The 27,199-nt window shown below is 52.4% G+C and overlaps 1 protein-coding gene across 12 annotated transcripts in view; it reads right to left on the bottom strand.

Moving 5' to 3' along the window:
• Window positions 1–5,190: 5,190 nt before the first annotated feature.
• Window positions 5,191–27,199, bottom strand: part of POU2F2 (POU class 2 homeobox 2) — a 73,421-nt gene continuing 51,412 nt past the window's right edge. For 2 of the 12 annotated variants that reach the window (XM_070224545.1, XM_023651412.2), the window contains 11 exons: window positions 25,294–25,410; window positions 11,941–12,046; window positions 11,759–11,850; window positions 9,772–9,933; window positions 9,382–9,523; window positions 9,156–9,304; window positions 8,904–9,080; window positions 7,610–7,676; window positions 6,290–6,491; window positions 6,084–6,157; window positions 5,191–5,830 (listed from right to left, as the gene is read on the bottom strand). In XM_070224545.1, coding sequence (XP_070080646.1) covers window positions 5,499–5,830; window positions 6,084–6,157; window positions 6,290–6,491; window positions 7,610–7,676; window positions 8,904–9,080; window positions 9,156–9,304; window positions 9,382–9,523; window positions 9,772–9,933; window positions 11,759–11,850; window positions 11,941–12,046; window positions 25,294–25,410 — 1,620 coding nt within the window. In that variant the 3' untranslated portion in view covers window positions 5,191–5,498. Of the gene's footprint in view, window positions 5,831–6,083; window positions 6,158–6,289; window positions 6,492–7,609; window positions 7,677–8,903; window positions 9,081–9,155; window positions 9,305–9,381; window positions 9,524–9,771; window positions 9,934–11,758; window positions 11,851–11,940; window positions 12,047–24,762; window positions 25,042–25,293; window positions 25,477–27,199 lie in introns of all 12 variants that reach the window. The other 10 variants (XM_070224541.1, XM_070224542.1, XM_070224540.1 and 7 more) reach the window with 10 other exon arrangements.

Below are 27,199 nucleotides of genomic sequence, written 5' to 3'. Positions count from 1 at the left end.
CACCAATCCTCCTCTTTTTGCTGAGGAAGACTGGCCCTGAGCTAACATCTGTGCCCATCTTCCTCTACTTTATATGCGGGATGCCTGCCACAGCACGGCCTGACAAGCAGTGTGTAGGTCCGCACCCGGGATCCGAACAACCAGCTGGGCTGCCGAAGCGGAACGTGTGAACTTAACCGCTGGGCCACTGGGCTGGCCCCCTGAGACTTGGTTTTCTGATTGGCAAAAAAAATTGCTCAGGCCTTACTTCTGAACATTCACTGTTTGAACAGAAGTAAAGCCTTCCCCTCCCCAGCACATGCATACCCACCCCATACCCTGACTTCCCCACCACCCTTCCCAGGACAGAGAGGAGACCAAAGGAGAGCAGGCAGCATTTCTCTCTGTACAGTTTTTAATTTTTTATTTTTGGATGTTGTTCAGATGAATGACACACTCAAGTTACAAAAATGGGGCCTTAAAAGAAGCACATTGTACAATGAACAAGCAGATTGGAGTTAAGAACACTGAAACGCTAACCCGCTACCACGAGAAGAGACAGGGAGGGGGTACAGGATGGGAAGGGAGGGGCTACCAACACAGGGGTCAGACAGAACTGAAAGGGGGGCTAACTTGGTGAGAATGGAGGAAAAGCAGGTCTCCTCCAGGGCCTACTCAACTTCCGGATGCCACTTCTTGGTCTCCCTTTGCCCACTACTTGCCACCTCCTATCCTGGTGCCAACCTGGTCATTCAAATGAGTAGGTGGGAGACACCCACCACAGAAAGGGCCAAGCCAATCAGATCTTTACAAGGTGGGATGGTCACCTTGCCCGAGTACAGCCTTGAATTTGGGAGGTGATGGTGGCAGCAGTGGGATAAGAAGCCAGAAGGAGCTAGCAGAGAGTTGATCAGAGATCAGACCCCTGCTTTTCCCCCGCTTCCCCACCCCACCATGATCCAACGGCCCTCTCTACAAGTTGTCGAGAGAGGCCCCCAGTCACCCTGCAATTATATAAATAAATAAATACTGAGCCCCTGGGCTTAGAGGACAGGCTGGGGAAGGGCAGCAGGGATAGAGGAAAGGAAAGAGGAGAGGAAGGGGAGGCAGAGGGGAGGGGTCACAGACATAGTAAATAGTTGTCTCCGTCCCAGCAACACTTCTCTCTGGATTTTTCTCTCCTTTTTGTGTTTGTTTAACAAGGAGCTAACATCTCAAGGACAAATACTTAAAAATATACATTATTTTTTCTTTTTTTTTTCTCGCCTTTGTCATCGTCATCTTGCTTTGGAGACTGCTGAGGTCAAAGTTCAAACCGCATGAAGGAACTGCGGCTTGGAGTTTTTGTGTATTTTTTTTTAATTTTTATTTTTAAATTTTTTTCACTTTTTTTTCCAACGTATAAAAAGGTAGCGGAGTTGTCTGTGGGTTTTTTTTTTAATGGTTAAATCTTTGGTTTGTTTCTTTTTTCTCTTGGAGGCCTTTATCTCTCGCACTTGCCTTTCCCACTCAGAGGCCAGTGGGGGCCCGCGTGTCTCAGTCTTGCTCAGTCTGTCTCACTCTCTCTCTCATTCAGTTCCCCCTACCCTGGGCTAAAGGGAGAGAGAGGTACCCTGGGATTTGGGTGGGTGAGGAAATCTAGCCTGGTCAAGAGGTCACCCCCTATGTGCTAGTCCCTTACCCCATCTTCCCAAGGCTAGGAGACCCTCTCTTGGCCTTCCCCAGGGAGGAGATGTGTGGGAAACTCATATCCTTCCCCTCCTCCTGACCTTAGCCCCAACTCATACAGGGGCTTGGGTTCCCCATCTCTACTCACCCCTACTTTTACCCACAGCCCCTCCCTCTTACTTCTAGCCCCCACCCTCCCAGAAGAGAACAGAGAGAGATGTTTCCTTCACTAGCATTTTTTTTTTTTTTTTTGGCACAATTAAAAGGCCCACCATTAGGGTAGACCAAGTCTCTGTCCTCAAGTCAAGGTTGGGGAGAAGAGAAATTCAGAGGGCTCCCCTTTTCTCCAATCCACTCATCTTCTTCTCTTTCTAGCCCAGGCCCCTGGCCACCCACTTCAGACATCTCACCTAGCCCAGAGCCTGGCCTGGGGTCTCCCTCCCCATCCCCCACATAAAGTTCCCCAGCCCCCAACTCTCTCGCTCACACACAGACACACGGACACAGGCTCTGTACAGACCACAAAATAAAAACGATGAGATAGTTTTGTTTCCCGGAGTCGAGACGGGGGACCGGAGTGGAAGGGGCAGAGGGGGATGGGAGGCATGAACTCCCCCGTCACCTTCCCAACCCTGGCTCCCTCCAGCCCCCCAGCCCCTTGCCCTGGCTGGCCCCCAGCCAACGATATTTGGTTTCCTTTTTTTAACATTAAAGTTCTATGAGGTATTTGGTGCCTTATCTCGAGTCCTCGGGGGAGGGGGGCCCAGGGGGGAGACCTGGGGCACACTTGCCCCTCCTTCCCTCCCACCCCCTTCCCAATATTTGGTTTCACAGCTGTAGTTAAAGCTTGGGATTTGGTTATTTTTCCCTCTCCCAGGGAATATTCATTTTTTCTTTTCTTTCTTTTCCCAGTTATGGGGGTTGGATGGGGAGGGTCCCCACCACCCCCGGCTGCACAGGGGCCCCTCCACCAATGTCAGGGCATTGGCCCCATCCCTGCCCCCTGCTTCCTCCCCTCCTCTCTGCCCCACTCCCCCAACACTGGGGTCGGGGAGAGGTCCCAGGTGGCAGGATTTGATGGGAAGGAAGCAGGATGAAGTGGGTGGTGGTGAGTCCTGGATTTTCTTTCCTTTTTTTTTTCTTTTTTTTTCTTTTTTTTTTTTTTTTGGTCTAGAATCAGTTTTTGTTTGAGTCATCTCCACCATGCCTTCCATGCTGCCTGTCTTCTCAGAGGGGTTTTTGGTTGTAATTCCTTTCACCTTGCTCTGCTCAAATGTCCTGCCTATCTGGTCAGGAGCCCTTGGCCCCCTCTCCACCCCTGCACTGGGGCCCAGGCCCTCTCACCAGTCCCTTCTCTTCAGGAAATAAAAATGGACAAACTCAGAGGTAGGGTCAGGGCAGGGAGTCGGTTCAGCGGAGATGCTTACATTCCGGCGAGGACGGGTCGAAGGCATGCCAGGCCCCATCGCTGCCAGGGTGGGAGGGGCGGCCACTCCACCGCTGCCCAACAAGGCACCCCGAAACCCTTGCAACAGCCGAGTCTCTGCTGCCGCCGTGGCCCAGCCCAACAGTTTCCTTTCCCGGGTGGGAGAAGGGAGACAAGAAAGAAAGAGAGAACACTGAAGCCTTGGGGCCCAGGGTGGCATCCGAGGCTCTGTCTGCCTCTCCTCGGAGTGTCCAGCAGCACTGCCCGTCTCCCGGGGCTCTCCCCTCCCTCTGCTCTGCCCAACAAGGGACAGGGGCCAGTCTGCGGCTGCCGCCAGGCTCTGCTCTGATTTCAATGGCTCGCGTCCTTCACAGCAACACTTTGGTTTGAGGAGAGACACAGAAAGAACGAGATTGAGACAGGTGAGAGAGGAGCGAAGGAAGAGGGAGAGAGAGGCAGAGAGAGGTGAGCAGAGAGAAGGGAGAGTGGACTGAAGAGAACAGAAAAAAGAGATCAAAGGAGGAATCAAACCACCCGAAAATTTGTTAGTTTTCCTTTGTCCATTCTTTTTGCTTTCTTATTCCTTTTTTTCCTTTTTTTTTTTTTTCTTAAAGCTTTTTCAGTTGATTGGGGGGCGGGGAGCTTGGGGCTCTTCACCCCTGTCCCTGACACCCTCTCTCAGCCCTGCCCACCCGCTTCCATCCACCCTGGCTGAGGGACAGGCCCTGCCCCAGCCACCCCCCTCCGGCTTTCCCGAAGACGACGTCCATGAGGTATTTGTGAAGAGAAAGAAGCATCCGTCCTTCCATCCGCCTTGGGGACCAAGGGCCTGGACCACTGGTGCAGGGGCTTGGCTCCACCTCGCGGCTCCTTCTTATTCTTGAAGAGTCCTCATCTTCTTTCCCTTAAATATATATATATCTATAAATTCTTTTTTTTTCTAGTTTTAATTTATTGTTTGTTTGGTTTTTTGTTTGGTTTTTTTTTGGTTCAAAACTTTGTTGGCCTCCACAATAGCAGGAGGGCAAAGTGGCTCCCAGCGGCGTCTCTCCTCTGTCCGTCGAGAGGTGTCCAGGGCTGGGCAAACACAAGGTCCAGCCAAGACTCGAGGGAGGTCTCATGGGTGTGGTGGCCACCACAGCGCCCTCTCGGATGGGGACCACAGGTCATGGCACTGTCCCCGCCACCTGGACCCTGATGGGGAAGCCATCTCGAGGAACCCACCACTGGGGTGCGTGCGTGTGTGCATGTGTGTGGGGGGAGAGGAAGAGGCATCTGCCAGTATCAGAGGGGCACAGGGTGGGAAGAGCGAGGTGAGTTCTCTTTTTGGTTTCTGGTCAATGTCAAAGAACGTGAAGGATCCCACGGATAGGCACTGGAATATGAATTTTTTTTTTCAGGGAAACTGACAGACGAGGATGGAAAAAAAGACAATTTGAATGCCCTCAACTCATCCCCTCTTGTCTGAAACTTCCACCTTCCCGTGGGCTGGGGAGGGGGCAGATTTCAGAGCAGAGGAGGGTGACGGGGTTGAGGGGGGACGTATGAGAGCTAGAACTTGGCAAAACGGCCTAGCCCACCCTTCAAAGGGAAGAGGGGGAGGTACAAGGGGTGAAAAGTCATCCCAAGCCTTCCCCTGAACTCTCCCCTGGCTGGAGGAGGGAGGAGGTTACAGTGAGACCCCCCTACCCAGCTGGGGAGAGCGGGGGGCCGTGGGAGAGGGGGACACATGGTAGGGACACATTCTGTTGAGCGCAACGCTAAAAATTCTGTACATCCTTTGGATGAAGCTACTGAATATTTGGTGTAAGGTTGTTCAGGCCCTTTCTCTTTCACCTTCTGGAAAAGAACATTTGGCAGGTGGTTCTGAGCCCGCCCCACCTGCCCCAGGCTGTGCCCTGTCCTCGCTGGCCCAGGGCTGGGGGCTGGGGCTGCAAGGCTGGCACATTCTCTTTTTCCTTCTCTGGCCCCCACTGGGGGAGGCAAGGTTGGGGGTTGGCCCCACAGCCAGGGGCTCAGCTTGAGTCCGCCCTGCCAGGCTTCTCCACCCCTGGCTGGGGTTCTTATTTGGTGTCGTAGCGGTGAGGGTGAGCACACTGAGGTCTGGCTCGCGACTGGTTTTTGGTTTGTTCGGTTTTGTGGGGGATTTTTTGTTTGTTTTTGGTTTTTTATATTTGTTTGTTTTTCACCTCTGGTTCCTTTGGGGCAGCTGGTTTCTGTTGTGATTATTTTTGGTTTTCTTTTTTGTTGGTTGGTTTCTTTTCTTTCTTTTTTTTGGTTGGTTGGTTTTTTTTTTGGTCTTTCCTCCCTTGTCTCTCCTGCTCCAAGGACCCTCTGCACCCCCACCGCTGGCTTCCTCGCCCTCTTTCCAGGCGGGGTACCGAGGTGGGGGTCAGAGGAGTAGGAGGGGAGGCATGGTGGGCCCTCACTCGGACTTGGACCCTGCCTCGGGCCCCCCAGGGCCTCCAGGGGTCTGTGCTGCCACCTCGCTGCAGGTGGAGGAGGAGGAGGAGGACGAGGAGGAGGACGAGGAGAGGCCAGGAGACTTGCTGGAGATGGAAGCCGCCACAGCTGCAGCGGCTGCCGAGACCAGGCCCACGCCAGGCGGGGCACTGAGCAGGGGCAGCCCAGCGTGATTCAAGAAGAGTGGCGAGGTCACCAGGCCGGGGCTCCCCGGGGCCGCGCTGGCCGCCCCCAGCACCAGGTTCCCGCTGCCATCAAGGCTGGTAAGAGGCAGAGTTCCACCAGAGGCCAGGGCTGGCGGGGAGAGAGAGGAGGCTGGGCTGGGGGCACCTTCCAGCATCCCACCCTCAGTGCCCCTGTCTTCCCATCTGCCTCACTGACCCCCATCAGCACCCCTCACACCTTCCCCCAAGGTGAGATGGGTATGAAGAGGCAAGCGATGCAGTGAGCAGGGGCAGAATGGCATGGCTGGAGCAGCAATGGGGGGGCTCGAGGCCCCCAGAGGGCAGGGTTGGTGACGATGAGAGTGACATGAGGCAGCACGCACCTTGGATGGTGGCCAAAGGGTTGTTGCTCATGAGGGCTGGACTCAGCCCGGAGCCCAACCCCACCATTGTGCTTCTGCAAGAGGCAAAGCAGAGGCATTAGCAGGGGCGGGAACTCATTGGCAGAACTGGGGGGCAGCTCCCACCCCAGAAGCAGCAGCCACCCGGTTTCTCCCCATAGCCTCCCCACCTGCAGCTGCTCACTTACCCCGTGCTGGGGTTCAGGCCCGACAAGCCGATAGCCGAGTGGCTGCCTTGAGGGCTGGGATTTGTGCTGTTGGTGGTGGCCGGGGGTGGGGGAGTGACAGAGGGTATGGAATTGAGGGGGGGCGCGGCCCCGCCCCCACCCCCACCCCCTCCGGCTGTCCGGCTGGGGTGGAGCGTCCCCACAGCTGAGGATAAGGTAGTAACTGCCAAAGAGAGACAGAGAGATGGAGACTTCAGCTTCCACTTGTCCTCCACAGAGGAACCTCCTGCTTGTCTTCCCTGCCCAGTCCCGCAGCATCTCCTCAGTCAGAACAGACTTAGGTCTCTCGCCCTCTCTTTCCAGAGCCATTTCTTTCTGCCTCTGCCACAGTGATAGCGATCACAGTAATCGCAGTAAGAGCAACTGTCACCCACTGAGCCTGGGCGTGCTCTGGCACCCTGAGTACTCCACCATGAACCTCACCACCCGACTCCTTTTATAGAGAAGAACTGGGGGTGCCCAGAACACAAAGCCCTATGGCTCCCTCTAGGGGCCAGGCAGGGGGGTGCGGCTGCACACGCCAAGCTTGAGAGGGCTCAGAGCCCGGCTGGGCCAGACAGCCAGGGCAGCAATTCATGCCTCTGTCAGACCCAGCTGTGCCCTTGGGCCAGTGCCTTCACCTCTCTGGCCTTCAGTTCCCTCATCTGGAAAATGAGGATAATAACAAAACCTACCTCATAAAATGGGTGTGAGGATTAAATGAGGTAATACTCTTTATAAAGAGTTTAGAACAGTGCCAGGCACACCCTTACTACTTTATAACCCTCCACTTATTATTCCTTAACCTGGGGAGAGGCAAGACGGTGTTGTTTTATATTATTCTTGTATATGGTGTTAAACACGCCCTGTCCCGGGAAGGGGGAAAGGAGGGCTTTGGGTACAAAAGTGTGTGTGTGTGCGCGTGTGTGTGTGCATGTATATAATCATGTAAATAGCTTCTGTATGTATTATATTTCACAACAATTTTATAAAAACTGGGGCTCAGGGAGGTAAAATTGCTTCTGGAGTTCACACAGTTTATAAATGCTGGGAACAGAACCCAAGTACATTGCCTATTAACAACCCCAAGCTTTTCTCAAATGAAATTGTGGAACAGATGAAAGTGAGCTGCTCTGGCCAGGAGGGCAAGGCTGCCCTCTCCTCTCTGACCCATGCCGCCTCATCCCCAGGCTCCGTCCTGAGGCCCGCAGACACCCTGTGCCCTGCACCACTTGAGAACCCCAGGCTCCAGGCCTGCACTGAGTCTCCAGGACCCCCTCCCCATCTTCTGCCCTCCCTGACCTGTTGTGCTCAGACTGCTGGAAGCTTGGGACAATGGCAAGGTCCCGGCGCCCCCTTGGGGTGTGACCTGGGAGAGAGGAAAGAAGGTATGGTTAGGCCACTGTCTCCCAGCAGCCCCCATGCTGCTCCCTTTGGGAACGACTCCCTCCCCTTGCCCCTAGGATGGTGAGAAGGCTTGGGGTACAATGCTACGTTTGTATGAGGCCAGGTGCTTTCCATCATATCCTTCTCCACATTTACCCTGGGCAATTCTGAGCCACAAGCAGGAGGGAATACTTCCCAACCAAGCGTGCTCCCCCACCTCTCCTCTGACACTATCCAGCTGCAGGTCTGAAGTGTGTGTGGGGGCAGGCATTATGAGGATAAACTGTGTCTCTGCATCAGAGTGTTGAGATGTCATATTGCTTCATTTTCTGGGAACATCCACCAGCCTCCTTCTTGGCCTCCCTGCCTCCAGTCTCATCCTTCCATCAGCCCCACTCTAAATGAGATACTGTCCCTCCCCAGCTCAAAACTCCTCCTCAGCTCCTCGCTGCCCATGGGTCAAGTTCAAGCTCCTCAGCATGCAGCTTGGGTGTCTGGCCCCTGCCCACCCCCCACCCTGCCCCCCATACTCGTTCACCTGCACTCCAGCTCCAACCACACTAAACTGCACTGGAGTTCCTTAAAGTGGGCTCGGCACACTCCGGCTTCCAGGCCTTTGTGAACACCAGTCCCTTTGCCTGTCCTTCATGTGGCTGACCAAGTCTCTTTTGTCCTTTTGAGTCAGCTCAGATGGTCCCTCCTTCCTCCACATCATGGACAGGGACTCCTCCGAGCCCTCTGTAGTGTCATAGCCCTTTCCATACTAGATGGAATAAAGTGATGTCCCAGCGTGTCTGATCCCGAGCAGGTCTGTGTGGAGCTATAGACCTAAGTGTACACCCAGGGATGTAATGATGTCCCTGCCCTGTCTGTGTGGCTGTGAACTGCGGGGGGGGGGGGGGGGGGGAAGGGGAGGGGCCTGTATTCCCTACTTGGTCTCCGTCCCCATGTGGCTATGTCCTGTGATGACTCTATGTTTGGCTATGTCTGTGGGTGCTTGTATCCCCCACGTAAGACCAGTTCTCTGAAAACTGTGTGTCCCTCTGTGACTGTGCTCCACCCATGTGACAGCCTGTCCCCAAGCCTGTCCTCTGTCCTAGGAACTGTGGACAACCAGGGAGGTTGTGCTTTGTATAAGGTGCCTGCCAAGGGGCGAGGGAGGTGCCAGAGCTTTGTGCCCCCCCTCACCCCCCCGAGGAGCCCTTGGTACCAGATGGGGGCTGTAGCTGGCCGGCTTGCCCGGGCTAGGCAGCATGGGGGCCGCGCTGCAGGGGTTGATGCGTTTCTCCTTCTGGCGCCGGTTGCAGAACCAGACGCGGATCACTTCCTTCTCCATGTGCAGCTGCTCTGCAATCAGCAGGATCTCCTCTGAGGTAGGCTTCTGGTTCTGCGGGCAGAGGGCGTTTGAGCCCGGGCCGTCCTCCCGCCCAACCTCAGGGCCTCCCGGGAGGTGGGGCCTCACCGCTAGAAAACTCTTCTCTAAGGCGAAGCGGACGTTTGTCTCGATGCTGGTCCTCTTCTTGCGTCTCCTGCCCGGGAGCCCGTCGAAACCCAGGCTGGGGCTGCTCAGCTGGTTGGGGCTGGGCAGGCTTGAGTCCACAGACATAGTCTCTGTGCCGGGAGGAGACGGAGCATGAGAGGGCGCCTCCCTCGCCCGCCGCCCGTCGCCCGCCAGAGCCCAGTCCCACCTGCGTCGTTGAGCCACTTCTCCAGGAGGGGCTTGAGTTTGCACATGTTCTTGAAGCTCAAGTTGAGGGCCTCGAAGCGGGAGATGGTCGTCTGGCTGAAGTCGTTGCCGTAGAGCTTGCCCATGGCCAGGCCTACGTCACCCTGGACCAGGGGGTGAGGATGGGGCGGGCGGTCAGGACCCAGCCTCTGTGCGCCGCGCTCACCTCGCCCACCAGCTGGCCACGCCCCCAAACCCCACCCACTAGATGGCTATGCCCCGCCCTTCCCACAGCTGGTCACGCCCTCACCCCGCCCACTAGACAGCTATGCCCCCGCCCTGCCCACCAAATAGTCACGCCCCGTCACCCCTAAGCCCACCGCCCATCCTGCGGGCTGGCCCCAAACCTGACCTGCGTGAAGCCGAGCTTGATGCGGCGTTGCTTGAAGGTGCGGGCGAACTGCTCCAGCTCCTCCAGGTCACTGGGCTCCTCGGGGTGGGATGGTGGCTCCAAGCATTTCGGGGGCTGCGGGTGCGAGAGGTGCGGATCGGGCAGCGTGGGGCGGGTCACGGCCTGGTGGAGTGTGGAGTGGGCAGGTGGGTGGGATGCAGGACCGAGGACCAGGATGGGACTCAGTAATGGCTGCGAAGTTCCCCCTGCCTTCCTCCCTCCCTGCCGTCCAGCCTCTTCCTTCAGACTCCCCTCCACCTTCCCCCTTGGAGGCCCCTCCACACTGGCAATTTCCATCAAGGTGACACTGCTGCCCCACAAGGGTCCTGTCGCTGCCTGGGACTCTCCGCACATTCCCTCCCAGCCTGCAAACTCCCAGAAGGAGCAGCCAGCTCGTTTTGCCAAGGGCTCTCTCTGGAGTTGGGGGTGGTGGTTTTATCCTCCTCTCAGGCTGGGAATCAAGGACTGGCTCTAACACCAAATTGCTCAGTGACCCTGGCAAGTTTCTTAATCTCTCTGGGCCTCAGTTCTCCCTCTGCAGGATGGGAACAATCATGGCAGCTCTGCCTACTCCATAGGGTTGTTGGGAGAATTGGGTTAAAAATGAGTAGGTTGCAAATAAAGTAAAAATATTTTTAAAAACAGATGGGAGGGCGACTGGGGGGATTTACAAAGAAACAACAGCTCTCTCTGGAATGCTTCATTTTCCTAAAAATAAAAGCTCTGAAGCTGGTGGTGTCTGTGAGGATGTTGGTCACACAAATCCTTGATCCATTATCCAAAACCCAGGCCAGATGTGTTTTGGAAGTCAGAAATTTTGCAGATTTTAGAAAGCCTACATGGGGCATATATCATAGCTAGTGTGACCCCCCCCATCAGGGTCAAAGCATTACCCCATAATTGGACATATTAACAGCTCTCAAGAAAGCACGAATATCACACAAGAGGGATAAAGAAAAGACATATGCTGCCTTGCATCAGGTCAAGACAGGCTTTGCAGCCAAATGACTTCTGATGCCCACATTACAAGAACAACTTGATTTTCTGAGCATTTTTGGATTTCAGGATTGCAGCTAAGCAGCTAAACTTTTTGGGTTTTCTTAGTAGTTCATATAGTTTTTGAAAGGACTGCTAAATAAATGGGTAGGAGGGAACTCTGGAATCTGTAAAGGATAGTGCAAGATTATTATTAAAGTCTAGAATCCAAACAGCAAACTGAAAGAAAGGCCATGGGGGCCAGGCAGGAGGACACCTAGGAGACCTGGAGAGCTCACGCCCTCCTGGAGGGGGCCCCTGCTCTGGCCAGCAGCCAGCTGCCCACTGCCGCCATGCCATGTGGACACAAATCCAGCCTTGCCAGAGCTTCCAGTTTGTCAAAAGAAGCTGGGAATCTGGAGTTTCCTGGGAATTTTGTTGACAACTAATTCAACTTAAAAAATATGGTATGGGCCAAATAAAACACATCTGTGGCCCCCCCGTTTTCAGTGTCTGGTCTGGGAAGGGGATGTGAATTAGTACCCTATAGAGGCCTTCCTCAGAGAACCCTCCATTTGGAGTGCTGGAAGAGACCCAAGGTATTCATAACCTATAGGCTTTTTGTGTTTTGTATATATGTGCATTTTGGGGCAGTGGGGGTCAGATCCAAGTCTTTCGTCAGATTCTCAAAGAAGTCCTTGTACCTGAAAGTGTTAAGAGCCCCTAGTCTGGTTAACTCCTCTCATTCTATAGAGGAAGAAGCTGACCTGGGCAGGGAGAGTGGCTTGCCTAAGGTCCCACAGCAAATTAGTGTTAGAGCAGGGCTGGGCTCCAGGTCTTGACTCCTCTCCTGGCCCCTGTGGTTGTGGGATGGGCCAAATGGAGAGGAGATCCTAACCCGCCACCCCATTCACCCAGCCTGCTGCAGGCCCTGCTGCGGGCCTAGCCTGGCACACTTGGGGGACCCTCTCACCTGTGTGGGCAGCCCGGCTCGGGGCTGGGAGGTCAGAAGAGCTCCCTGGGTTTGCTGAGGTAGCTGGAATAGATTTGGCGTCGGTAGCAGGCCTAGAGAGACAAGCGGGAATGCGTGGGATGAGGGGGGGAAGGGGAGTTCTGTAGCAACATCAAGGAGGCCATCCAGGGTGGGGGCCTTACCTGGCTGACTCTGCTGGGCCTGTGGCAGCAGGAACTGAGCAGGTGGCTGGAGGTGGTGACCCGGCACAAGCACCAGCTGCTGGAGCTGGAGGAGCTGCTGTATGTCCTAGCAGGGAGGTGGGTGGACAGAAGACAGCCTGAGTCCTGGCCCCGCTGCTCCCTTTGCCTCACCTGGACCCTGGGGGGTGCTCCTCTGGGCAGCCTGGCACCGTGCAGCGAGAGATGGAACATGATCTCTGAACGGCATCCCTGAACTAAGGGTCCCCAGGAAGCTTCTGCCAACTTCAGGGTAGCAGAGAGTCCTCCCTGGGCCATCTAGAGGGTTCACTCTTTACTACCTTTTCTTTCTTTCTTTCTTTCTTTTTTTTTTTGGTGAGGAACATTGGCACTGAGCTAACTTCTGTGCCAATCTTCCTCTATATTTTGTATGTGGGATGCTGCCACAGCGTGGCTTGATGAGTAGTGTGTAGGTCTACACCTGGGATCTCAATTCACGAACCCTGGGCCGCCAAAGCAGAGCACATGAACTTAACCACTACACCACCAGCCCCACCCTACCTTTTCTTTCTTGATGAAATGTTTGCTTTGTCTTACATTCCCACAGAACAAATAGAATTGTTTAAAAATGTAAATCAGACCAAGTCTTCCTTTCTTTTCAAATACTCCCAAGGCAAACAATATCATGTCTGGAATTAGCTTTAAAATACTCCAGCACTTAGTGGGTGAGTAAATTGGTACAACCACTTTGGGAAACTCTTTGGGACAGTTATGGGTTGAATTATGTTCCCCCCTAAAAAGATATGTTGGGATCCTAACCCCCAAAACCCCAAAGTGAGACCTTATTTGGAAATAGGGTCTTTGCAGATGATCAAGTTAAACTGAGGTCATTAGGATGGGCCCTAATCCAATATGACTGGTATCCATATAATAAGGGGAAATTCGGACACAGAGACAAATGTGCACAGAGGGAAGATGGTGTGAAGAGACACGGGGAGAAGACGGCTATCCACAAGCCAAGGAGAGAGGCCTGAAACAGATCCTTCCCTCCCAGCCCTCAGAAAGCATCAACCCTGCCAACACCTAGGTTTCTGACTTGTAGCCTCCAGAACTGTGAGATAATAAATTTCTGTTGTTTAAGACACCCAGTTTGGGGCTGGCCCTGTGGCTGAGTGGTTAAGTTTGCATGCTCTGCTTCGGTGGCCCAGGGTTCGCCGGTTCAGATCCTGGGTGTGGACTTACACACCACTCATCAAGCCATGCTGAGGTGGCATCCCACATAAAAGAACTAGAATGACCTACAACTAGGATATACAACTACGTACCAGAGCTTTGGGGAGGAAAAATAAAGGGGAAGACTGGCAACAGATGTTAGCTCAGGGCCAATCTTCCTCACCAAACAAACAAAAAAAAGACATCCATTTTGTAGTTCTTTGTTTGGCAGCTCTAGCAAACAAATATAGGCCTATTTACTAAAGTTGAGCATACACCTGTCTTATGACCAGTGATTCCACATGGTGGAATATGGTGGATATAAGCCACCATGTGTGCCTACACGTATTCACCAAAAGACATGTACCAGAATGTTCCCAGCAGAACCACTGGTAAAACCTGAAGGTAGTCCAAGTACGCATCCACAGTTGAATAAACTGTGATTCAGTGGAATGCCAGAGCAATGAGAATTAGCACTCTACAATCTACAATGACACACAATATAGACTTCTCAACATCACAAGTGAGAGAAGCTGGTCACAATAGAGACATCCTGTGTGATCCCTTTTATGTTCCAATCGCATGTTAAAAATTTGGGAGGTGGAGACTGGAAGGGGTCCCGGGGGCTTCTGGGGAGCTGGCCATATTCAGTTTCTTGATCCGGATGCCAGTTACATGAGTGTGCTCAGTTTGTGAGTATCATTGAGCCATATACTTATGATTTGGGCCCTTTTACGTATTTGTTATATTTCAACAAAAAGACTACTTTTTAAAAGGGAATGAGGCAGGGAAAGAGGGAGAGAAAAACACCAGCCCCCTCACCAAAAAAAGTGAGGAGTAGAGATGAAACCGGATTGGCAAAATGCTGCTATCTACTGAGCTGGATGAAGGTACAAGCGGTTCCTTACATCATTCCCTCTATTTTTAGGTTTGAACATTTCTAAAACAAAAAGTAAACCCTCCTTACACACAAACACTCCAATGGCTTCTTGTAGCCCACAACAATACAATCAGGACTCCTCACCTGGCCTCTAAGGCCCTTTATACTGAGGCCTGTGCTAGTCTTTCTGACTTCAACTCCTACCTCAGGGCCTTTACATGCACTGTTCCCTCTCCCAGGCAGTTCTAGTTCTTACACTCCTGCCTAGGTCCTTCTTGTCACTCAGGTCCTAACACAAAGTCACTTCTTCAGAGATGCCCTCCCTGATCATCTAATCTAAACCAGCCCACCGCCACACCTCCCTTTGTCACCTCCATTTCACCTCCTTCATAAGACTTATCACCATCTCAAAGTACCTCTCTTTCTGTTTACTCTTTAACAGTGCATCAGCTCCACGGGAGCTTGATTTTGGCAGTTTTGGTCACCATTGTAATCTCAGCACCTAGAAGAATATCTAGCACCCAGTAGATGCTCTGCATATATTTGTTGAATGAACCAAAACTGATGCTTCATAATTCACTTAGCAAGTTTTATGTAGAGTCGAAAGTTATGCTACTTACAGTTACAATATTTTTCCTTCTGGGAAATTGGGGGAGATGAAACATGCCCCTCAATTCCTCCCAATGCTATTATTATTTCAAAGACCAATTTAATATCCCAGGAAATGAACAAACTGGGGGAAAATATAAACAAATCAACACAAAGGGCTCATTTCTCCAATATATAAAGAGCGATTACAAATCAATAAGGAAAAAAACCCTAATGACCCAAGAGATAGGTGTGGTGACTTCCTAGCAGAGGAAATACAAACAGCTGTGAATGAAAAAACATTCAGTTTCACTCACAGTAAGATAAACACAGCTATAACTGCACTGAGACACAATTTTGACCTATCAGATTGACAAAGATAATAGTGTGTGACACACTATGTTGGGGCACGTGGGGAAACAAACACTCTTGCACACTGCTGGCGAGAGAGGAATTTGGCAATATCTATCAAAATTGCAAATGCACATAAACTGACTCAGCCATTCCATTTCTAAGAATTTATCTTAGGGATATATTCACACTTGTGCAAAATGACCTCTCTAGAAGGATATTCCCAGCAGCAAGTGGTGTTTTAGCAAAAGAGTGGAAACAAGCTGAGCATGCAGCATTAGGGGATGGGTGAATGAATTAGGGAAGATATATATGATGGGATAGTATGCAGTCATCAAAAAGAATGTAGATGCTCTTTGTGTCCTGACATGGAACAATCTCCAGGATGCCCTGTTGAGTGGAAAGCTCAAGAGGCAGAACAGTGGGCATAATGTGCTACTGTTTGTGTTTTAAAAAATTATATCTAGGTATCTGCTTGGGTATGCATAGATTATATCCAGAAAACTGTATCAGAAATTGACAATACTGTAAATCTTTCCACACCTCTTGAATTTTGGACATTTACCTAGTCCAAATAAAGAAAGAAAGAAATATCCAGGTGTTCTGCCCCCCACCCACGCAGTTGAACAGTCACTTTGGCTCAGCATCCATGCTTTTCCAACTATTCGTCTTGCATCAGTTCAGGGCTGTTCCCTGTCCCCCTGCAAAGGCCTCTGCTTTCTCTACATGCTTTGGAAGGTGGACGGAGTGCCCAGATGCTCCTGACCTCTAACCTTTCTCACTCTGGCTGCTAATCATCTAAGAACACAGCTTAAGGGGTTTGAAGTCCTAATGCTCTGTCCTTTGAAACCGTGTCCAATCTGCCTCCCCCTGCCCAATACAAACTCTCATGGCTGTCTCCCCCTGCACATAGACTGACCCTGCAGTGAGTGAAGCTTGGCCTTCAGACCTCCCATTTACAGTGGACCCTTTCAAGACTCCATACCTAATTTTGATCTCATAATTTTGTCTTCTTTTTCCTAAAAGGCTCTGCAAATTGTATAAACTTCAAGCCCCACAAGACTGAACACAGCCTGCTCTATACTGCATTTCTCACAGTGTGTTCCATTTGCTTATTATATTTTTCCTTTGCTAGACTGAAACTCGAGAAGGCGGAGGCCATGTCTTATTTTCATGTCTCCCTAACTCTTAAAAGGGCCTGGTAAGCCCCCATTAAATACCCACTGAATTTAATCAAATGAATAAGACCAGAAATAAGTCTTATTGCTAGCATTTTTCTGATTTCCTATAACCCTTAGCTTGTTTTTTTGTTTCTTTGTTTTAAAGATTGGCACCTGTTGACTAACATCTGTTGCCAATCTTCTTTTTCTTGTTATTTTTTTCCTTTTTCTTTTTCTACTCCCGAAAGCCCGCCGGTACATAGTTGTATATTCTAGTTATGAGTGTCTCTGGTTGTGCTATGTGGGACGCTGCCTCAGCATGGCCTGACGAGCGGTGCCATGCCCACGCCCAGGATCCGAACCAGCGAAACCCTGGGCCGCTGAAGCGGAGCACGTGAACTTAACCACTCAGCCACGGGGCCGGCCCCTCTTAGCTTGTTGATTAAAATATTTGTTAACTCCTGTCTCTCCTGAGCGTCACACTCAGTGAAAATCCCCTTTTCTCCCCAAAAGCCTGAAAGAGAGGTGTCTCCAGATTTCTTTCTGAATCAGCAGGGAGAGGAAAAGGAGGGGGGATAAATGAATCCCAATTTGCAGTGTGGTCTCCTGGAGAGGCGTCCAAAGGAAAAACTTAACCACACCCCCATCCGCATTACTCGGCCCAGCACTTGGGGTCACCCTTGATTCCCTCTTCCCTTCCTCTCCCCAACCCAGCCAATCCATCCACGACTCCTACCAAAAAGTTCTAAACTTTTTGTGCTCTGAATTCTGTGGTGTCTGACAAAACCTACTGGCCCCTTCTCAGAATTAAAAATGCATAAAATAAAATATAAAGGATTTCAAATGAAATCAATTATATTGAAATATAGTCATCAAACATATTCTGAATTTTGACAATAGTGACAAGAGCAAGCAATGGGTCTGATGACTACTGTAATCTCATAGACGATATTTTGCGAGATCTGCAACAGCCGTAGGAGAATATGGAAGTATCTGTGATTCCACTGGTGACAAAGTCCAAGTACTGCTAACGCTTCTGTGGTCTGTGGCCTATATCATAACAGAAGGAAGTGCTACATTTTTGGTTAGAGGAAAGTAAAAATCGAGATGTAATTTTTTTCCCACCCAAGTTCACAGCCCCACCCCCACCCCGAATTCTATCCACGGACCCCTCTGAGGGCAGTCTGTGGAATCCAGGTTCCTGTTCTAACATATTAATGGAACCATGATGCCTCCACTGGCTTTCATGGCGTTTGTAATATGATCTAACTCCTTGCCGTGGCCCTGCATGACCCAGCTTTCCTCACCTCCCACTACTCTCTCACTCCCTAACTCTGCCACACTGGTCTCCTTCCTGTTACCAAAAACAGAAAGAAGTCCCCACCTCAGGGCCTTTGCCTGTGCTGTTCTCGCCATTCTTGATCTGCCTGTGACTGGCCCCTCCTCATCATTCAAGTCTCTATCAAATGCCCCTCCTCAGAGAGGCCTCCCCTGGCTGCCCGCTCTGATAAGCAGTCTTCCTTTCCTCAGTCACTGTCTTAAATTACATTCTTTTCTTTCCTTCATAGCAATTATCTGCTTCCTGTCTGTCTCCCCACCAGGTGTGGGCGCCAGCTCCATGAGGGCACGGACTCGTCTCCTTGTTCCTCACTGCATCCCCCATGGGAACGGCGCCTGGGCCTGGTGGACATTCACTAAATGTTTGCTGACTAAAGGAATTCAAGAATGAAAGAAAGAGAGAAGATCGTGGGTGAACAGTGAGCTGGCTCAGCACTGCGGTTAGCCAGTAGGAGGCCCCATTTCTCCACAATCTAGAGGCGGTGTGGCGATTTGAAGCCACTTGGGGGCGTGTTACGACCGAGTCAGATGGTGGAGAAGTTACCGTAAGCAGAGAGACCCGGGAAGGGCCCTGGCCAGGATATTTAGTGGATAATCTGCTCAGTCTCTAACCCGTGAGAAAAACTAGCACAGAGTCGTTAGCACGCCTCATCAGAGCCAAGAAGGGAAGAGACCAACTCTTGCTCAGGGCTGTATTCTGATCACTCCCCACCCCAGTGCAGGCACCTAACAGGCGAGCAGTGAATTTTCAATGAATGAATGAGGTAGAACCCAGGATGGGTGGTGTTTCAGGGCAAACTGGCTGTGCTTTGCCACAGCTGGGATCTGACCACGGATTGGGGCAGAAAGCCTGAGACACACGCTTTATATGACACATAGGTGAACTGCCGTGTAATCGCCCACTTTCCCATCTGGGCTTGTTCCCCCTCGGGGGAGGAGATAGCCTTAAGAACGAACTGGAGGAGGCCTACCACTAAGTGAACAGACATTGGGCTAAGCATCCTTCACGCTGTCTGCGCCCAGCCCAGGTGCAGCCTCGCTCCAGCGCACAGGGCCGCTCCCCACTCCCCCGCTCCGGCCTCCACACGGGCTCCACGACTGGAATGGTGTTGGCGTGCGTGTCGACACTCACTTGCCAACACTGATATGGCAAATTATGACCATTCCAGACATCCCGTTCTAAAACGTGGACCGCCTAGGGTTAAGTCCAGAGAGGGGAGGACAGGAAGGGGTGGGAGATGGGGACCACAGAAATTGTATTGTGATCGATTGTGTTCAAAATGAGCACAGGCTCGTGTCAGTCTGCCCAGCGGTGGAATGGGCTGCCTGGGAAGGCAGTGAGCACCTGTTCTGGGAGCCACCTGGTGAAACTGCACCCCCCACCTGCCCAGGATGGTGCAGAGGGAGTCCCTACACTGGGGGAGGGTAGAGTAGAGGGGTGCAAGGGTCCCCTCCAGCTGAGAACTCAGAGGATTGAGTCTTGGCCCTCTTGCCTGATTCTTGCTGTGTGACTCGGGGAAAGCCAACTCTCCCTTCTGGGCCTTGGCCTCCTTAACTGTGACGATGCACAGGATCCTGGAAAGACCCGGGCTCTGGAGACAGCCAGCAACTTGACTCTGTCCCTCACACACTGTGGGACCATGGACAGTCCCTTACCCCTTTAAGCCTCAATTTCCTCAGGTGACACCTCAATAATTCTTACCTCATGGGGCTATTAAAGGAATTAAATGAGACAACGCGTGAAGAATGCTTAGCCTGATCTCTGTTCACTTAATGGTAGTGAATAATAATAATAAATGGTAGTCATTATGACTGAGTCATTTCCCTCTCGGGGCCTCAGTTTTGTCATCTACAAAAATGGGGACAATAATGTCTAACTCTTCACTGGGTTGTTCCGACGCCTGAGTGATATTATTATCCACAAAGCATTTTGGAAATCACAACATACTCATCCAACACAAGCATTTGCTACCACTGCACCCTCATGTCCTCCCCGTCATGTCATCCCACTCGACCACGAGCTCTCGAGGGCAGGACCCCCCATCTGGCTGTCAATTCCATCCTGTTCCTGACAACTCCCAACTTCCAGTTCCCACCCAGACTCTCCACTGAGCTTTGGCCTCAAATAGCCGTCTGCCTATTTGATGTCTCCGCGTGGATGATCACTACACTCTTCACCGCCTCCCGGATCCAAAGTCAAACTCGTGGTTCCCTAGCCCAGCCCTTCAAAACACCCTGCTCCTCCCCTGTTTTCCCCAACACAGGAAACCACCTCATCACTACCCAGGGGCTGAAGCCAAAATCCTGGGAGTCACCCTTGATCTATCAGATCCACACAAAATAGCATTCCGGACCCCGACCATCACCCTCATGTCCCACCTGGAAGCCTGCAAGGACTTCCCACTGGGCTCCTCACTTCTACTCCCATCCCCCGCAGTCCATTCTCCCTGCAGCAGCTGCAGGGAGCTTTGTAAAGAGTCAATTGGGTCATGCTACTCGCCTGTTTGAAACCCCCAAACAGCTTCCCATTATACCTAGCATACTTTCTGAACTCCTTGATCTGGCCTATGAGGCCCTGCAAAACCTGGTCCTGCCTGCCACCATACCCCGCCTCGCCGCCCCCGCCCCCCACCTCTTACTTGCCTCCTACACTCACTCTGTTCCAGCCGTACCTCCTTCCTCTGTGCCCTGAACAAGCCAAGCTGGTTTCTGCCTCAGGGCCTTTGCACTGGCTCTTCCCGCTTCCTAAGCTCTCCCCCCTCCCCGACCCCAGCTTCTTCATGACTGACTCATTCATGCCTCAGCTTTCAGAGGCCACCTTCTCAGTGAAACTTTCCTGACCACCCCACTAAAAGTGGCTTCCTCCCTCTCTGACACCACTCTGTTTCATTTTCTTCATTACACTTAATCTAAAACTGTCTTGTTTTGCTGGTTTGTTTACTAGTTTACTGTCTGTCTCCCCACTAGAACATCAATTTCTCAAGGGCAGCCACCTCTGCCTTGTTCACAGCTGTCCTCTCAGGGCCATGAATAGGCGCCTGGCATACACAAGGTGCTCAATAAGTGCTAGTCGAATGAATAAACAACTATGATTATTCCAGTCACTCCACTAGGGGAATCTCTAGAAGGGGGAGTGGTGTGGACAGAGGCGGCCTGTCTCTAGTATGGGCTCTTTGTCCCTCAGAGGTTGGCCCTGCCACAGGAAGTCCCAGCAATTGGGGCAGAACACCACAGAACAGAGAACCATTCAACAGGGAGAAAAAACACCTACATGTGGATGGTGCTACATCCCATGCTACCTCATGCTAAAAATCCAGGCTAGATGAGCAATAACAGATGCTAAAAATCCAGGAGTCGTGGCGTGACTGGCAGCCGTGGCCCACTCCTGGACTCCAGGGGCCTGTGGGTGCACTGATGACACACCTCCAGATGGGTGGTCTGGCTGGCCTGGCATTCTCTGTCCCTTCTTCAAGCAGTAGGACCCATCTCTTCCTCCTGGGGACTTGCTGTCCCCCACTCTCAGGTCACACGGTCCAGGTGGGGCTGACCCCACCTTCTCAGGCGTCGGAGGCACTGACTCAAACCTGGCCAGCAGGCATGTTTTATCTCCCTGGGTCCGGCGGCAGCAAGTCTAGAAGCTGGCACCCACTTTGCCTGCCCCAGAGTGAAAAGGGAGACGTCCCTGGGGCCAGGCTTGACGTTCCAGGCTGGGCCTTTTCAGGGATCTCAGCCAAATATTCCCTTTTCTTCTTCAGTAGCCTGGAGTAGAGCTTAGACCCGGCGGACACTCCCTCCCAGCTCTTCCTTTGCTGTCTTCCACCATGGGCTCCCATCTCCCAACTTCCTGAGCCCGCCCTGCTCTCTCACTTCACATTCACCATTCCCACACCTGGAACCCCCTTCTCCAGCTTGTCCACCTAGTAAACTCCTACTTGTCCCACCTTGGTTCAGATACCACCTCCTCCTGGGAGCCTTCCCTGACTCCCTCAGACACAGGTCACCTTTCTTTTCCCACACTCCCACCACATCTAGTAGGTTTCTCTGGGAAACCTTTATTCACTAGGTCCTGCCAGCCTAAAAGATTTTGTTAAGCTTTATTTGCTGTGGTTATATTATGAAATAGAGATTTTTTTTTTTGGTTCTTCAAATACAAAATGATGTTTTAACAGCTGATGTAAATTTGCGATCAATGCCTACCCCTACCCTAGACAGTCTGAATTACTCCCCTGGAGAGATGCCTTCCCTACCCTTGATTGAAAAGCTGCAGCAAAACATCCCTCATTGATTCAGTAAACATCCCTGCGCCCCCCCTTGGTGGAAGGCATCGTGCTGAATGCGGGACACACAAATTATAAAATTGTGTCAAAATCATCCCTTTATCTGTACAAGCTAGAAAATGCAGGGAAGCTTCCTGCCAGACTGTTTAACCGACATTACTTTGGAAGCTGGTATTAGAGGGACGGACGGGGGACTTTCCCTTCGTCCTTTATGTAATTTTAAAGTGATAGGGGTTACAGGGGCTTTTGGCTTTCTTAGTATTTTTCAAGTGAAACATTTCTTAGTGGTTTGTTGGTGTGTCTGTTTCCCTACGAGGCTGGGAGCCCCTTGGGGACAACGCTGGGTCTGAGTTAGTCCTAAGTCCTCAGCTTCCTGCCAGGGCCTGACACATGGGAGATGTCTGCGAAATGACAGCAAGACAGAGCCGAGCAGGCAGAGGAAGTGGACTCAGTGGCAGGAGACACAGGCTGAGGAGAGGGGTTCAAGCCCAGGGCTGTGGACGGCTGTGCCTGTGGTGGGCAGCAGGAACATGGTCCCAACCGCAGCCTGGACCCAGCATGGTGCCTGACACAGGGGCAGATAGGACAAAGGTTTGTCTGTGGGGAAATGAGGTCACAGGGTGACAGAACTCCCAGAAAACAAACTTGGCCAGCTTTGCACTTACAGAGGACAGACAAGGGAAGATCAGAGCTGAGGGAAGCTGGGGCGTAGGGAGCGAGAGGAAAGGGAGGGCGGGGTTTGAGGAGACCTGGAGAATCAAGCCTGGGCGGATAGCAGTGGCAGAGGGTTGGCCTACTGCTGCCAGGGCTTCTGGGGGCCTGGGGGAGGTGGTTTTAAGGGTGTACGAACAGAAGTAGTGTCTGCTGCTCACAGGGGATGATGGCCTCGCTGGGTCTGCCTTAGGCTGTCCTGTCCCTCCTCCCTCCCTCTAGTCTTTGTCCCTTCAACAGGTATTTCCACAGGCATATTCTCACACAGCTCTGGGCCATCTGGGCTGTGGCAGGAGGAGAGGCCTGGGCTGGGGTCCCCCAGAGGAGGCAGGAGGCAGAAAATCAAACTAGCAGGAGGGAGGGAAGTCACTGAAGACTTCCCGGAGGTGTGGACTCCCAAGCTGAGGCTTAAAGGATGAAGAGATGCTGACCAGGTAAAGGAAGGGAGCTGACTTCCAGGGAGAAAGGAGGACAAGAGCAGGGGCACCTAGTGAGGAGCTCTGAGCCTTGGCGTTGCTCAGTGAGGAGCCATGTGTGCCGTGAGGCAAGCAGAACATGTGCTGTGGGGTCTCTGGTGGCCACGGTGGGAGGGAAACACGTCCTGGGAAGGCTGCAGCCTGGATCACGCAGTTAGAGACCTAGACTCCCAGGCCGCACTCATGGTGTGACATGGGGCAGGCAAGTCACTTTGCCCCTTGGAGCCTTGGCCGTGGTGAGGATTTGTGGGTTCGAGGGGGTCATTGTTAGCACAGTGCCTGCTACAAAGGCTGCAATGACAGGCTCTATTTATTGTTGCTGGGACGAGCCAGGCATTGGGAGGCTACATCTGGAAGAGCCGTTATGGAGCAGCGGGCACAGGTTGCTCTGTGTGATTCTGCAGAACCAGGCCCAGCAGCAGGAAGCTCTAAGAACGCAGATTCCAGCTCAGTGTTAAGGACAGTCCCAAATGGGAGCACTAGTCAGCAGTGGAACAGGCCCCTTGGAGGCCAAATTCTGTCAAGAGAACAGCCGCGAGGGTGCTGGACAGCTCCCTTGTGTGGACAGCATCTGCCTCAGGGGTTCCACGGAAGGGGATGGAGAGGGAGAAACAATCAGAGGAACAGTCACTGTGGGAAACACGGGGCCATGGGAAGTTACATAGGGTCCTCTGCTGTAGGACTTAGGACCTTCACTGACCTGGAGCACGGGCCACAGACCCAAATGCTTACAGAAACCAGGCAGACAGCACAAATGGGTGACATGGCCAGGTGTGGATGTGGTGGGCTGGAGAGAGCAGGCCCATCAGGAAGGGAAGCCTGCCCAGCTCCTACCCTGCTCCCGTCAGCTATCCTTATGGGAAATCTGCTGGACACTGTCATGGGTTGAATTGTGTTCCCCAAAAAGATATGTTGGAAGTCCTAACCCCTGGTGCCTATAAACATGACCTTATTTGGAAATAGGGTCTTTGCAGAAGTAATCGAGTTAAAATTAGGTCATGAAGGTGGGTTCCGATCCAATGACTGGTGTCCTTATAAGAAGGGGAAATTTGGACACAGAGACAGACACACACGGAGAGAAGATGGCCAGATGATGACAGAGGCAGAGACTGGAGCGATCCAGCTACAAGCCATGGAATGCCAAGGATTTCGGGCACCACCAAAAGCTAGAAGAGGCAAAGAGGGATTCTCGCCTAGAGCCTTCAGAGAGAGCACAGCCCCGCTGACACTTTGATTTTGGATTCTGTGGTCTGAGCTAATAAATTTCTGTTGTTTTAAGCCATCCAATTTGTGGTACTTTGCTCTGGCAGCCTAGGAAACTAATATAGCCACTAACACATGATTCAATGTATTACCAGAAGTCTCCAGAAAGGGGAAAGAGGATGCAGCATTTCCTAACTCAGATCACAGGCCCTTTTTCTGAAAGTGTCTCGCTGGATGAGCACAGGATGCGATGTGGGGTACTTATTCTGATTCTCAGCCTTTTCTTTTGCACCCACACAGGTCTCATACATGGGAGTGACTCCTGGTTTCCTCAGCTGTAAATTGAGGATAATGCGCCAACCTCCCAGGTGGGTGTGAACCCTCAGCAAGATGCAGCGAATGAGCTTAGCCAGGCACTCCATCATGTGAAGGATGTCCCCCACCTAAGCCTTGTTTTACCCCCCTGAGAGATGGGCGGCAGCATCTCCCAAGGCTTCCTATGGTTGCTGAGAACTACCCAGCACATAGCTAGTGGTCAGAACAGTCCACATGGACCAGTCAGCCCCCTGCACACTCCCGGCTTCTGTGGTCCTCTGCTGGAGGGAGCGTGTTCCTCCAGCTTCCCTTACCTGTGCTGTGAGCTGGATGGGCTGGGACAGGGTGAGCTGTGGGGTCCCAGGGGGCTGGCTGGCAGGCTGTGATGGTGGCAGGTCGCCTCCCCCAGAGGAGGCTGGGGGCTGCGAGGTCGAGGAGGAGGCAGAGGAAGAGGAGGAGGAAGAGGAAGAGGAGGTGGAGGAGGCAGCGGCGACGGCAGCGGCGGCATTGGATTGCTGCACGGCGGCGGCCAGGAGCTGGGCCTGCGCTTGCTGCAGGAGGAGCTGCTGCTGAGCTGGCATCAGTGCCGTGAGCTGTTGGGGGGCAGGGGCAGCAGGGGCCAGAGGAGGGGCATGGGGAGGAGCAGAGAAGGCAGAGAGGGGTTAGTGCCTGAGCCAAGCAGGTTAGGGGGCAAGTCTCCCAGGAGGACAGAAGAGGGCAAGAAGTAGTCATGAGAAAGAGGCCATGGCCCTGGTGGGACCTGTCCTCTCCTGGCCACCAGTCCTGTAACAGATGGGAGGTGGCTAGCCTGTACCCCACCCTCCCCATCCTTCCCTGGTACTTACCCCAGCTAGCTGGCTGCCCGTCAACATGAGTTGGGCCTGGGGCAGATGTGGCTGAGCCGGCTGAGGGGGCAGGGGTGCTGCTGGGGCTGAGTCGCCACTGGGGTCTTCAGCCTTGATCTGGGGGGGAGAGAGGCAGGGTCCGGGACCCCAGAATGTTAAGTGGAGGCCAGAGAGAATGCCCACCTGTGAACCAAAGAGAGGGCACGTGTGTGGCAAAGGCAGCCTCGGGCTGGCACAGGAGGGGTGGACTGGGGAACGGGGATGAGACCCGGCACAGGCCAGCTGGGAGCATCGGGCGGGCCACCCTCTGGCCTCAGTTTCCTCATCAGTCAGATGGGGCTAACACATCCCCTGCACCCAAACTCCCTACAGAGGAGCATCACCTTTGAAGAGCACTTTTCCCCTCTTGAGAGTCAGTTTCCCCATCTGTAAAATGGGAAATGATGCCAGTGAGGGCCCCGGGATGTCAAATAAGAGAGTTCTAGGTCCCATACCCCTCATCTGCCTCAGCCCGAGGTGCATCTCTTATTTGCCTAATGGAGAAGGACTGTATTAGAGAAAGAGCCTTGGGGTATTAAAAAAAAATCACCGCTTTGGAATACAGGTCATGAACTCAAGTGCGTACAGAAACAGGCAGACAGCACAAACAAGTGACGTGGGCAGGTTTAGACCAGGCAAGAGAGCCTGCCCACCTGAAGGGAGGCCTGCCCAGCTCCTGCTCTGCTCTTGCCGGCCACTCATTTCAAAATCTAAAGCAAAAACACTGGCAGGACCAGAAAAGCACATTTGTAGGCCTGATGTGGCCCAGGGCTGCCGGCTCTCAGCCTCCACCCCAGGAGTCCGCTGAGCCCCGCCCCCTCTCTCTGCTCAGGATGCCGGTGCATCTCACATTGAACACATAGGCGAGACCAGCATAGAGCAGTCCTGGCCTCTTTCCTCTCCTAGATAACAAGCCAGATGGGCCTGTTGGTAAAGGACATGTCGGGATGGCAGGAGGCATGGCTTCATGGATCACACACTTTCAGGCCCAGAGGGGACATTAGGGATCATCCTTCAGCCTAATGTCCCAGCACCATTTTGCCAAAGGAGGTCCAGAGAGGGACAGAAATTCGCACAACATGATACAGTGGCTTGGCAGAGGCATGGCATTCGGAATGCAGACTGAGACGAATGGACAGAGGCCCAGGAAACAAATAAGAGTGAGTGGCGTGCCCCAAAGTATGGGATGTGAATGGCAGAACGTTTAAAGGGTACAGAGATGAGCATGAAACAACAGTGAGTGTTAGAATCCGGGACAGTGGCTGTTCCTAGTGGAGAATTAAGAGCCTTCTGGAAGTCCAGTAGTGTTCTGCTTCTTGATCTGGTGCTGGCGACATGGGTGTTCAGTTTTGAAAAGCCACAGAGCTGTATACTGAAGATCTATGTGTATCATATTTTAATTAAAAGTTAAAAAACAAACATTGCGGGCTGTGGTGAGAACACCATCCCTCTTTCAGGCTCCTTCATTCTTTCTGGTTCTCTTAAGAAAGTCTCGGGGCTAGGTGGCACAGAGGTTAAGTGTGCATGTTCTGCTTTGGCAGCCCGGGGTTCGCCGATTCGGATCCCGGGTGCGGACATGGCACCACTTGGCAAGCCATGCTATGGTAGGTATCCCACATATAAAGTAGAGGAAGATGGGGACGGATGTTAGCTCAGGGCCAGTCTTCCTCAGCAAAAAGAGGAGGATTGGCAGCAGATGTTAGCTCAGGGCTAATCTTCCTCAAAAAACAACAACAAAAAAAAACAAAAAAAGAAAGTTTCCGTTAGGTGCTAGGATGTCCCCAACACCTCCCCAACACTGGCTACTGTCCTCTTTTAACAAACAGAGAACAGGGCTCAGGCTCAGACCCTTCAGTACGCAAGAGTC

This window comes from Equus caballus, chromosome 10 (genome assembly GCF_041296265.1).
Source record: "Equus caballus isolate H_3958 breed thoroughbred chromosome 10, TB-T2T, whole genome shotgun sequence".
Taxonomy (NCBI): domain Eukaryota; kingdom Metazoa; phylum Chordata; class Mammalia; order Perissodactyla; family Equidae; genus Equus; species Equus caballus.
The sequence above is the reverse complement of the archived record's forward strand: the minus strand, read 5'-3'. Positions and strand labels throughout refer to the sequence as shown.